Source organism: Artemia franciscana, chromosome 13, assembly GCF_032884065.1.
Source record: "Artemia franciscana chromosome 13, ASM3288406v1, whole genome shotgun sequence".
Classification (NCBI taxonomy): Eukaryota; Metazoa; Arthropoda; class Branchiopoda; order Anostraca; family Artemiidae; genus Artemia; species Artemia franciscana.
The window spans coordinates 40,122,801-40,136,717 of NC_088875.1; the positions used below are offsets into that span (position 1 = coordinate 40,122,801).

At 33.5% G+C, this 13,917-nt stretch overlaps 1 protein-coding gene across 1 annotated transcript in view; it reads left to right on the top strand.

Moving 5' to 3' along the window:
* The window catches only part of LOC136034924 (omega-amidase NIT2-like), a 31,306-nt gene extending 18,321 nt beyond the window's left edge, over positions 1–12,985 (top strand). Inside the window, exons 5-7 of the mRNA XM_065716433.1 lie at position 1,975; positions 7,443–7,537; positions 12,746–12,985. Of these exons, the coding sequence (XP_065572505.1) occupies position 1,975; positions 7,443–7,537; positions 12,746–12,898 (249 nt within the window). The 3' untranslated portion in view covers positions 12,899–12,985. The remainder of the gene's footprint in view (positions 1–1,974; positions 1,976–7,442; positions 7,538–12,745) is intronic.
* The last annotated feature ends 932 nt before the right edge of the window (positions 12,986–13,917 follow it).

A 13,917-nucleotide genomic window follows, 5' to 3' on the forward strand; every position in this document is an offset into this window, starting at 1 on the left:
CATTCAACTAATATGCAAGTACCCGCCCAAAAAAGATACATAAAAGCGCTTGCGACTGGGCGGGTACATAAAGCTTATTTTCTAACTAATAATTCCCCACAAACGAAAAAAAGAAAAAACAATAACTAATAAGAACCAATCTCTCATCAACTCATCAATAATAATAACTAATCTCATAATAATAAACAGAAAAGAGAGAAAAAAGAAAAAAAATAAATAAACAAAAGAACTTTGAACCTTAGCCTAGCAAATAGCTTTTCAATTTATTTTTAAATAATCCCAGGTGCTCAACTACCCAAAGCTCTCTGGAACAGAGCTCCACAACGTTGAATTGCGTTTTAAAACGTTGAATTGCTCCAAGGCCATGGGCAATCTTTGTTGTAACAACCTCACTGTGACATTTCCACGGAACATTACAATCAATGTAAAAACCTAAATAACGGATTTCCTGAACCTGAACTATATGCTTATTATCAAACAGAATTCTACCATTAATATCATTGGGCTTGCCTACTCTAGAATATAAAATGAAATTAGTCTTAGCAACGTTAACTGATAACAAACTTAATCTAGTAAAAACATGGAAATTTTGCAAAACACCATTCACTTTCAAGACAATACTATCCAAACAATGACTAAAAAATTGAACTCAGTGTCATCAGCAAATGTGGCACACCACATAGAACTTCATAAGAGGAAAAAAACACATCATCAATCATCACTTTGATATACCTCCCGCGTAATTAATTTTCAAACCACTTCAGACATACCCTTTTAATGCCCAAGCATTCTAATCTCGGCAATAAAACTCTAAAATTTACTGTGTCAAATGCTCTCTTAAAATCAAAAATTACTGTTAGGGGGATCTCACCTTTTTAAAGCAATTATTTATAAAATCAATAAGATGAATGGCAGCATGACTAGTTGAATGACCCCCTCTAAACCCGAAATGGGTGTCACTGAGTAGGCCATGTTTTGTGAGATAGTCATATAGACGACGATGAATCACTTTTTCTAAAATTTTTAAAAATAGAGGCAGCATCGAAATCGGTCTCCAATTACTAGAATCTGACATGGCACCCCCTTTATAAAGTGGAATAACTTTAGCTTGCTTCGATACTTCTGGGAAGGTCCCTGTTTCGAGAGAAAGGTTGATAATATGTAGAATACATGGTAGTATATACGTCATAATAGATTTAAGTTCTGAAATTCACGCAATATACCCTAGGAGAATTCGATTTTGTTTTTCACTATCTCAATTACTTCATCATTTGTCCACTGTCACATCTTGCACTCTCTTGAACAGACAATCCAATTTGAAAATAAAACTGACCAAAATGGTTCGCAACTGTATTTTTATCACTCACAGAACTTTTGCTTATATCAAGGCAAGGCGACTGACTGTTTTTCTGATTTCCCATGAACTCATTGATAACTTGCCTTGTAGCTCTTGTAACTCCCTTATTATCCGAAACCTCTCCTCAAAGTACTTCTTCTTTGCTTGCCTTCTCGTACTTTTCACCTTATTTCTCATTACCTTGAATTCTGTAAAGTCTGTGTCATCCTGTCTATTGAGATATTGCTCATATAACAAGTTTCTGTTGTTTATCATCTCTATTATTTCTTTCGTAATCCATGGCTTGTGGGGATTGTCCTTCTTTTGCTTTACAAGTTGCAAGGGACATGTTTTCTCGTCAATCGGTTAAAAAATTGACTGAGCTGGTCATAAGCTATAGAAGAATCGTCTGAAATATCAAGGACAAAGTCCCGCTTAATGTACCTCAACTACATAGCAATGTTATTCAAATTCTGTGTTTTTACTTCAAATGTCACTATTTTCTTTGACTGGATACGTCTATTTCTGAGACACATCACATTAGCAGTTACTGGGAGATGATCCGAGCCTGGATCTATGATCGCCTCAGAACAGCTTTGACTCAAATAACTATGTCCCACGAAAACATTATCAATTAGGGTTGAAGAATGACTAGAAATTCGGCTAGGTACACAAGTTAAAGGGTAAAGATCATTCGAAACCATATAAATGAAAAAAAAATCCAAATTATCACCTAAAAGTTCTTAAAGATTAAAGTTAAAATCCCCCATACAAAAAATCCATTCTTGTAGACTAAACCAGCCTCATCAACTCATCAAAGCCTGAGACAAACTCATCCAAGAGAGCACTGGACGGCTTATAAATTTCTTTCAATTTCCAATTCTAAACAAAAACTTTCAAACTTACCTTCTATCCATACACCCAAATCATCCCTCACTCTATGCCTCTTATTCTTCTTAATCAAAGTCCCTGGTCTCCTCGGTTCATAGCTGATCAATTCCTCACCTCAAAATTATATCATGGAAAATAATAAGCAGAGAGAGATTGGTCGGCACTCAAAAAAGTTTCACAAACACCCATAATATCAAATTATGAAGAGGATTTCTAAATTAACTGCAGAACATCTAAATACTCTGTAGTTAGGTGGCAATTCCACGAGCAAAGACACAGCGAAAGTGATTTTTTTCCCGTGGTAAAAGTAAACAAAAATAATAGAGCATAAATGCTAAAGCAACTAAATAAAACCAAACAAACAACTTTTATTAAAAGCTATAGGGTGTCAACAAGCGAAGGGATGCGTATTGGGTGGATATCACCTTGTTCACGTTTGTAAATACGGCCACAATCAGTCCAGACATTCCTTACACCGTATCTGTATCTCGTACCTTAGAGAATCACTTTTTTCATTTTCGTCAGATATTCAGTGACGAATACACCCAATTTTGCCAGTTTTGTTTTTGCTTTAAAAATAGTGAAGTTAATTTAACTAAAACTGGCGAAACAGGTGTCCGAATATTCGCCGTGGCGTTTGGAAGTCTAAAACAGTTCACTGACAACACCTGTTCTTTCTGAATAATTACACCCATTTTCTTTGCTATATCCAGGACAGTAGTAACAAGGTCAGCTCCGGGGTCCTGTTTCATTAAAAAAAAACAAAAAACAAGGAATCAAGCAAACGCTCCTGTTCGCAATCGTCAAAATGTTCCTCAAGAGTAGCAACCTGTAGCTCTAGTGACTGAATTTGGCTATTCTTAGTTGAAAACAATTTTCCAACTTTTTCAGACTTTCCATTATATTCTAGCGTGATTGAGTCATAAATTTCCGGAACATTCAGTCCAGGGTTTAGAGTGGCTTGCTGAGGGGAGCCTCCTACTCCAGCCATGAAAGCAATTTTTTCTTGAACTTTTTTCTCAATTTCTTTAGCTAGGCCAGCATTAAGGTTTACTGCTTCGCTTTGTGCTAAAGTAAGGTGATTTCGAAGCTCAGATGTTTTCTCGAAGCAGTTAAATCAATACCCAGGCTTTTTGTAACTTGATTTTTCAGAAACTGAAAATAAATATCTGAAGTAGATTCACACTCGCGGAAAAGCATGATTTACGCCCTTGGCTGTACTTTTCGAAGCTTTCGGATAATTGTTTTCATAAGAAAGAAGATTCCCTTCCATCACAGTCTGTAAGTCATGGGATCCGTAGCAAAAACCAACGAATTCAGGTGTAGACTTTTCTTGGTTTGTAATACTAATAATCCGCAATGGCCAGAGGGGATATCCCTTAAATTGAGCTTTCGCCAAATCTCCCTTCTGAAATTGTACCACAATGAAAAATAATGTTCAGTAAATCTAAAGTTTACTTATTCTTAGTGGAAAATGCTGAATTCAAATTATCCAAATCCAATCAAATTTATCTACACTCAAAAATAGTCACTAGTATAAAAAACAGTCACTGCTCAGTTAAAAACGAGTTAAGTTCAAGGTATGGGTTAATCAGCACAAAATTGCCTATATCTTGACCCAGTGCGAAAACGAGCTAATTTCCTAACTTGGTTCAAAAATAAGTCTAAACTAAGTTCTAAATCGCAGAATTCAATGACGAGGGATAATGTGCCGAGTCTTCACGTGCGCAAAACGAGTTAAGACAAACCAGTGGAGTTCGGTGAATAAATTGATAAACAGGAAATGAGACCCTGTCCTCTTTCCACTAACTATTCATCAGAAATGTAGATGTTTTTTCTGTGATAATCTTAAACGCTTGCACCTATGGAAACGACAAATATGATTTTCAGAGCCGCTGTCCTTCTCTTACCTCCGGGGAAAAATGCTTTGGCTTGCTACAAAATTATGCTGAAGAACTTTGGTCCAAGAAAAAAGACGAGTCAGATTCTTACAGGTGTATACTGCTTTTAACCTCACGTACTTTCAATACAAAAATAACCGCATCCGATTGAAATTTTGTTGGTGGACTTCTACAGTGAAAGGATATTCCTAAGGTTTTTTATTTGAGGTTGAGGTTGTGGCGTTTTTGATGGTTAGCTGGTTTTGGCTGAGGCGCTAACCTGGCTTCAGTTTCACCAGTTGGGGATTTCATGAACTATAAAACTTTGAAGCATGTTAGCACCTGGTCTGCATTAGTTTAATAATTATTGGGAAAGTCTATTTGACTGTAAGTACCTGCCTATAAGATTTTTGAATATCAACATATTCAATCCTTTTGTTACTTCCGTCGACCTAGTCAAATTCACCAACATATTTCACATTCCAACTTTTGATTCCTCACCTCCCACCCAAAGCAATTCCTTAGTAGCCTATGTGTATCCTTGTGATCAAATGTTCTTGGCCTTTTGCTGTGTGACTAGAAGCACGAAGAGGGACCTTGACCTTACCCCCCCCCCCTTCTATACCAACAATGCCGTTACTTGATTGGTATCTTTTCATTTATTAAATTTTGTTTTACCCGACAACTTATTTTTGTAGAAGGAGAGATAGATATTGAATCGAATCTTAGGATAAGGTAATTGCATATCATATTATCTGCTAAAGAAGATTATTTTTTAATTTATTTGTTTTAAATGATTGCAAAAAACCAAGATAATTAGCCATTATGCTCTTGTGGTGAAAATAAACAAGAGATTCCAGCATAAGATGAACAACAATATAAAAACAAATATAATGCGAGAGAACCCAAGCATGCTTTTTCAACTTTCAAACTTTACCTTAACATGATAGCTCTGTTCTATTCACAGGCAGAGATGTGGCCGTAGCTTCAGCCTCGTAAACATATTCACAAGCATAAACACTCGTACAGAAAATAGAATTTACAAAAAAAGCAAAGGTGAACAGGCATTGAAAATAATCAATAATTATCATTAGAATATTGAATCCTCTGTATATTCATTTTTTCATTTTTGTTTATAAGATACTTAAAGTGGTTTTAATCAACAAAACCTTTAATTGATTCCTAAATTTCTGGCACTAGGTACTCTCAAGTGTATCTGGCTACGCTGCTATTCTCTTTCCTCGTTCCATCACAAGCTTGTAAATTATTAAAGCATACGTGTAAGTGGAATGTAAAAATATCCATGGAGTTAACTGATGAGCTAACGGGGAGCGATAAAAGATTTCTCCAATCACCCCTGACCTCTCTGTGCTTATAAGACCTGGTTAAGCTCGATTATAATTCTGGAGTTGCTTCCTAATTTTTGGAGTTATCCAGGGCCAGAAAAAGGGTGTTTGGAGCGATTCGGTCCAATCGGGCCCCACGTTTGAAAAGGCCCTGCGCCACCATGAATATGGATAATTGGCTTTCGAAACTGTGAAATATTCTTAACAGTTCCAGTAATCTTTGCCTCTGAGAGGGATCGTTTTCCAGGCTAAAACCAGTAGAAAAATATGTAATCAACAATAAATCGTATAGTTTAGTAATCGTGTTGACCGAAAGTGAAAACACAAGAAAAATATATTTTAAAACCGTTTTAAAAGCATCTGCAGAACAACATTTTTAAATATGTGAATTCATGGTGCCCATATTCAATGATGTAAATTCCAAAAGGCATTTTCAGCAGTTTCATAACATCTAGGGTACTAAAACGTTAATTACCATTAGCCCAAAATGAATTTACAAAAAAGAACAAAAGAGGACAATACCGTAAGCTCAAAATGAACAAACTAGAACATCACATGTGACAAGATCAAAAGAACGACCTAAAAAATGTAAATGTACGGTGGGTGATAATGAACAACCTAGACCATCAGAAGTGACAAGACTAATCCATGCAACTAAAGCAAAAGGCACTGAAAAAATGTCTAAAGCAATGATAAACGAAAATAAAGATCGAAGAGATATGTAGTTAAAATATTAGTGAAACCGACAGCTAGAACAACCCAAAAAAGAAATTGAAGAACACTGAAATATACAGTTAAAAAATAAGTAGCAGCCAAATCACATCGACTCAAAAATGAAAGTAAAGAAAAAAAATTTGCAAGACATGCGACAGTGAGGATCAGAACTAATCAAAATGACAATGAAGAACAGAGAAATATTTGCTTAGATCAGCAGCGGGAATCACAACGGCAGGAATCAGAACTTGTCAAAGATGAAAGTGAAGATCAAAGAATTGAAGGATAAGTAGATACGCTAAAGCAAGTATCAAGAGTGTCGAAAATGACGATGAGGAAAAAAGAACTGTGCTGTTAAATGACAGCATGAAGCAGAACGAGTCAAAAATGGAAGAGCAGATGAACAAAAAGGTATTTGTGCTCATAATGGTACACATTCAAGAACAAACCGGTTTCATCTGTCTGTATTGAGAGACAATTAGCTTACACTTGGTGGAAAAAAAGTGCCAGGTGACAGTATACATTATATAATGGGGCAATTTATTTGCAAATTAGGGGATGGGGGTAAAATATTTGCTAATTGTGCTTTTTAGATCCCAATAGAGATGTTAAAGAACACCTTTCACATCTTTTAAATTATTAGATCAAGTCGTAACCTGACAAATCTCTAGGAAGAAATATTGTGAGACACAAACAGCTATGCTAAAGGTTATATTTATTCCATATATATATATATATATATATATATATATATATATATATATATATATATATATATATATATATATATATATATATATATATATATATATATATATATATATATATATATATATATATATATATATATATATATATATATATATATATATATATATATATATATATATATATATATATATATATATATATATATATATATATATATATATATGTTTGTTTATTTAAATAATGGATTTAAATTTTGTTTAAAAATCTAAAATATAGAGGGGGCCATGCAAAAATGTTTTTAATCGCGAAACACACCTGGTCGATCCGACCCTGCTGCTATCTTTATGTGTAGTCGTCAAAATTTTAAAGCTGTTCAAACAGTGTGTATGCTATTTTTTTCTCAGAAAATTGGAGGTAACGTTACGGAGTACCACAAACTTCAGTGAGCTAAAATTTTAGATGATGCAATACTAGTAATTTATGAAGACTGATCATTTAGAAACAGCCTAAACGGTCAAAAATTTCGAAGCAGAAACACTGTCTTAAAAAATACTGTATTTACAGGCTGCAAGGTACTGGTATACCCAGGAGCTTTTAGTATGATAACTGGACCCACACATTGGGAGCTTCACCTTCGATCTCATGCTGTCGACAATCAGGTAAATTTGACAAATTTTAAAAAATTCTATAACTGAAGTATAGTAAAAGATCCGTAAGGTATAGCTAAATATCCATATGGTTGAAGCATAGGCATTTTACGTAGAACACCCAGATTTTTAGGAATAATCACAGTTTTAACTATAAACTTGTAAAAAAAGAAGTTTTTCTTATCAAACAGTTCGTGGTAACGAACAGTAGTACGGAGCGACCCGGCTCAATAGTAACCAAAACTCAAAAACAGGGAATTCTGATACCAATAGCTACATCAAAAGAATCGTATTTTAATACTGATTTTAAATTTATAAGTTTCATCAAGTTTAGTCTTACCCATCAAAAGTTACGAGCCTGAGAAAATTTGCCTTACTTTAGAAAAATAGGAGGAAACACCCCCTAAAAGTCATAGAATCTTAATAAAAATCACACCATCAGATTCAGCATATCAGAAAACCCTAATGTAGAAGTTTCAAGCTCTCATTTACAAAAATGTGGAATTTTGTATTTTTTCCAGATGGCAGATCACGAATGCGCGTTTATTTTTTTGTTTGTTTTTTTGTTTGTTTTTTTCAGGGGCTTCGCAGGGGTCCTAGAATGTTGCAAGAGGGCTCATTCTAACGAAAATGAAAAGTTCTGCTGCCCTTTGTAAGTGACCGAAAAATTGGAGGACCCCTAGGCCCCCTTCCCACGCTAATTATTTTCCCAAAGTCAACGGATAAAAATTCTGAGATAGCCATTTTATTTAGCGTAGTCGAAAAACCTAATAACTATGTCTCTGGGGACGACTTACTTCCCCACAGTCCCCGTTGGAGGGTCTACAAGTTACAAACTTTGACCAGTGCTTATTGGGAAGTGTACTGACGTTTTCAGGGGGATTTTTGTTCGGTTGGGGGGAGGGGTTGAGAAGAGGGTTATATGCTGGGAGAAATTTCCATCGAGGAATTTGTCATGGGGGAAGAAAATTTCCATGAAGGGAGTGCAGGATTTTCTAGCATTATTAAAAAAAAACAAGGAAAAAATGAAAGTTTTTTCAGCTGGAAGTAAAGAGCAGCATTAAAACTTAAAACGAACAGAAATTATTACCCACATAGGGGGCTCACATCCTAATACCTCGCTCTTTACACTAAAGTATTTTTAGTAGTTTCAACTATTTATTCTACGGCTTTTGTGATTCAGGGGTTATTCTTAATGAATTGGGACAAAATTTAAGCTTTGATGTAAAGAGCGAGGTACTGACTTGAGGGCGAACCCCCTCATATATGTAACAAAAACATGAGAATACAAAAGTTCGTTACGTAAGCTAATTTATAAGTTACGTATATCTTTTACTAATAAAAACATTCATAAGAAATTAAAAGTTCTAGTTGTCTTTTTAAGCAACCAAAAAGTTAAAGAACAACTAGGCTTCCTCCCCCGCTCTTTTTTTCTCAAAATCATTCGATCAAAATAATGAGAAATTAATTTAGCCAAAAAATAAATAAATATACAAATTTCGTTTTAATTATTCCTCTGCGGAGAGCCAAAATCAAAACATGCATTGATTCAAAAGCGTTCAGAAATTAAATAAAAAAAAAACAAGTTGTTTTAACTGAAAGTAAGGAGTGACTTTAAAACTTAAAACGAACAGAAATTACTTCGTATATGAAAGGGCTTGCTTCTTCATCAACGCCCCGCTCTTTACACTAAAGTTTTTTACTGTTTTAAAAAGAAGAGTTGAGAGAAAGTCAAACCTTAGAGTAAAGAGCGGGGCGTTGATCAGGAAGCAGCCCCTTTCATATACGAAGTAATTTCTGTTCGTTTTGAGTTTTAAAGTCGCTCCTTCTTTCAGTTAAAAAAAAACTTGTTTTTTTATTTAAGTGGAAGTAAAGAGTTAAGTTGAAACTTCAAGTGAAAAAAAAATTATTACGTCGTTGAAAACACAGGGCTTATATACAAAACTAGCTCAAATAAACTTGCTTATGAGATTTTCCAGTATCTTTAGAATTAAACAAAACTAATACTTTCCCAAAAATATAAATTTACCCCAAAAACAGGAAGTTTGCTTAAAAGCTGGAAAAAAATAGGATTCAAATTTATAAGGCTCATAGTAGTCAATCACCGGTCATGATATCAATTACCTCTGACATCTAATTATGATTCACTAAAAAAAAACTCAAGTAAGCTCAGTTTTAAGGAAAGCTTTAAGATTGAAACTTAAGAAAAGATTATTTTTTCATGTTTTCGAATGAAAAAGTTTATGTTCAGTATTGTTTCACTTAAGAGGACATACACTATGGATATACTATTAAACTAGAGTGGCAAATCGACGAGGCTGTTGCATTGTAAAAATTTGGAGCTTGTACTGTAATAGCTTTTGCAATAGAAAAACTTGGATGTTGGTTTTGATTGTCATTTCGTCCATATTTTGCCAAAATGAAAAGAATCGTAACAAAGAAAACTAAAATAATCACAGCCAGTTTTTCTGTCGAGTCCTCTGCTCAACTACCCTCGGTGCAGAATTGAGAATATAAAATAGAGATGAAAGTTCAAAGGGAAAGTATAACATGACAAATTTTAGAGACAATTCCAAGATAAAAGATCTCCTCTCCAAGCGATGGTGAAAAGTCACATGAAAAAAAAACGATATCGAATGATTATTTAATCGTCCAAATCGGAATTCGTTTTATTTTAGGTAAATGATTCTTCAATCTTTTCAATTGGAATTTGTTTTATGTTAGGTGAATGATTATTCAATCGTTCAAATCTAAATTGGTTTATTTTAGGTAAGTGACTATTCAATCGTTCCAATTGGAATATATTTTAGGTTAGGTGAATCATTATTCAATCGTCCAAATCGGAATTCGTTTTACGTTAGGTGGATGATTATTCCAATTCCAATCTTGCTAGGCTTTTTTGTACTCTAATCGTTCAGACTTCAAACTAACCTTGATATAATACCAGAGAAGCTTATCAAGTTCTATTTGCAATGAATTTGTTAATCGCAACCTTTCGTATTTTTCTTCTTTTTTTCGCTAAAGTACGTTTTGCGACCAAATTAGTGTTTGAGAAAGCCTAACAAAATGAATTCTCATTTGAAAGATTTATTAGCCATTCAATATCGAATTTTCAACTACGCCATTCAACTACTCAGTTGCACCACAACCTAGGTATATACATGCACGTTTGTTTCAGAAATGAGATATATTCACAAACGGATGTGCTGTGGCCACCAGAGTGAACTATTGATTAATTTCCTGATAGAATATCAAAGTACAGCAAAGGTATATAAATTTTTCATTTTGCACGCGCGAAGGAAGAACCACGTAGAAATGCGCTACACATGTGTCTCATCTATATATATATATTATATATATATATATATATATATATATATATATATATATATATATATATATATATATATATATATATATATATATATATGTATATATATATATATATATATATATATATATATATATATATATATATATATATATATATATATATATATATATATATATATATATATATATATATATATATATATAATGAAAAGAGAAATCACCAATGCTACAGCACAAACACAAAAAAAAAAAAAAAAAGAGACAGAAGGTGAAAAGGAAGACTGTTTTCCTAAATTAGTGATTAATATAGACCAGCACTTGAATGAGGCCTTAACCCTACTCATCCATACAATCACATAGGTCAAACAGCATAGCCACACACAATCAACCATAAAGAATAATCCATGGACAGGCAGTCATGTCGTCAATAAGTATAAGTCGTCATTTACCAAACAATAGAAAAAATAATATAGACAAATAATTCAGATGCAGCACCCAACATAAGGGCTCATCAGGAGAATACACTGGCCTATATAGGGTTTCGCCACTCTAAATTCTCTACCCAGCACAGTGTTGTGGCTACCACAGAATATCCATGGCATCCCCGCGTCAGGTATCACCCCCAAAATACATGCCTATGAAAAAAAAACCAGCAAATGTAAAACAACCAAGTAAAACCAAAACAAGCTTATCCTGTTAATATATCCCTCCCTTTAGCAACAATAGGTAAACTAAATATTATAAATTTTACCAAATCACAAATATTAACACATTGCAAAAAACCTGAATGAACTAAACAATTATAGAATTCATCTTTACCATGTGGCTAATTTTTTAAAAAATCCGCTCAATTAGAAACACAATTCAAAATAAATGGCGCTGTGACAACATTTCTCGAACCTCCGAAATTAAGTAAAAATTTCTTTAAGTATTTCTAGATAATTCTTTTGATATTTATTTAAAAGTTCGTTATAATGAAAACTAAATTTTTTAAATTGCCAAGTTAATTTATTTGCAGAAAAAGATTTTACATCTATTTTTAAAATCAATATAATTACTACAAATCCTTGCATAACGAAGTAACTGTGAGAAAAACGCTGAATATGTGATATTTGAGTGTATATTACTTTCAGGGAATGGGAAACTAATCACTTCAAAATCATATATATATATATATATATATATATATATATATATATATATATATATATATATATATATATATATATATATATATATATATATATATATATATATATATATATATATAAGGTATGTTTGTTTTTAAGGTATGTCATTGCATATTGTCCTGCAGACTTTTATTCTTGTTTTTAATCCAAACCCTGGATTGAGGATAGTTGAACGCAGATTTCAACCAAAATATTTGTATAGTATCCTTTTTCATTACTGGCCGTGTATATCTTCTTTTTTTCTTCATCTTGTCATGTTTAGCCAGTATAGTCTCACAGATTAGTCATAATTTGTGCAAGTATGTACATGGTACACATGGTATCTGACATGATGAGTTCAAACTGGACAAATAAAAAGAATTAAACCCTAATGAAAAATAAAGAATAATCCGACAGTGATGGTACAAAGTTCTCTATTGTGTCTTTGTTTGGGGGGAGTATGTTTTATTTTGGCCCCAGGGCCAAATACTGGTTCTAACATGGAAATGCGATCTGACATGGCGAGTTCAAACGGGACGAATAAAAGGATGAAACCCTAATGAAAGAAAAAAACGATCCGACAGTGATGTTGTAAAGTTTTCTGTTGTTTTTTTGTTTGGAGTGGGAGTATATTTTGTTTTGGTCCCAGGGCCAAACACTGGTTCTAAGTACTACTTTATGATATATGATCACTAACACATTTTTTCTCTTATTTTAGATTTACGTGGTGGGAGCTGCACCTGCCAGGGTCGCGACTGCAAGTTACGTTGCTTGGGGTCATTCCAGTGTTGTTGACCCATGGGGTACAGTTCTTATTGAAACTGATGAAAAAGAGGTAATCGTTCAGGCTGATATTGGTAAGAATTTATAGAGTGAGATAATAATGTAGAAAGAGGGGAAGGGGAACGTTAAAGAGTTGTCTGCGTAAATAACCCCTTGTTTAAAATACTAAAAATGGGCATCCCCAAAAACTTGGTGTTAACCCCAATGAATGAACATCCTTTAGGCTAGTCAAACTTCAGTCACAAGTTGGCTAACATCAGAAGATACCAGTTGAGGTGCGCTCCTTTTTGTTCTATTAGTGGGGTTTGCGCTGCAGATATCCCTATTAAAGTATTCAGTTTTAATTATCTTATCAATAAGAAATATCAATCAAAATATATGAGGAAATAAATTCTTAGATTAATTGCAAAACTCTGCACACAATCCAATCAACTTTTTATTTGGCTAAATTTCTATTTGGCTTTTTATTTTTATTTGGCTAAGGTTTATTATGTCCTGTCCATTTTCAATCCAACTCCCGACTAGAATTAAGATAACTTAATTAGTTTATAAACACGGGACATATATTAGTAATACAAGGGGTCATTCTTTTCTTAGTTTGGCGATGGGTAAAATCATCATTAGTCATGATTGTAAACCGGAATGCACCCAGTGCTGTCACATTCTAGTTTGGACCTAAAGCTACGTTTAGGTCATTAGTAGCCGTTAAAAATGTAAGCACGAAGAGAAGTTGTATCGGATTAGGCTATACAAAAATCAAATTGAATGGACTCAAGAATTTGACGTAGAGAAGATAATTTTTACAGATGATATCTAAGGATGGAAATTTATCATCAAATACATCATTATACAATTATCATTATGCTGTCAAATATTTTGACATCAGACAGGACTAGAAATTTTGCTAAATTTAGGGTGTATTCTAGAGCTCAATATCATCTATGTTAATTTATTTTTGCTATTGACTTCGTTGCAAGACAACGGCAAACAAAAATTATAGGCAGTATGTATTACATTATGTATTTATGCATTACAAGCATTTCGGGGTTAAATTTTAGCTGCTATTCTAATCTGAAGGTACAGACAAATAATCAATGGCCCTTAATG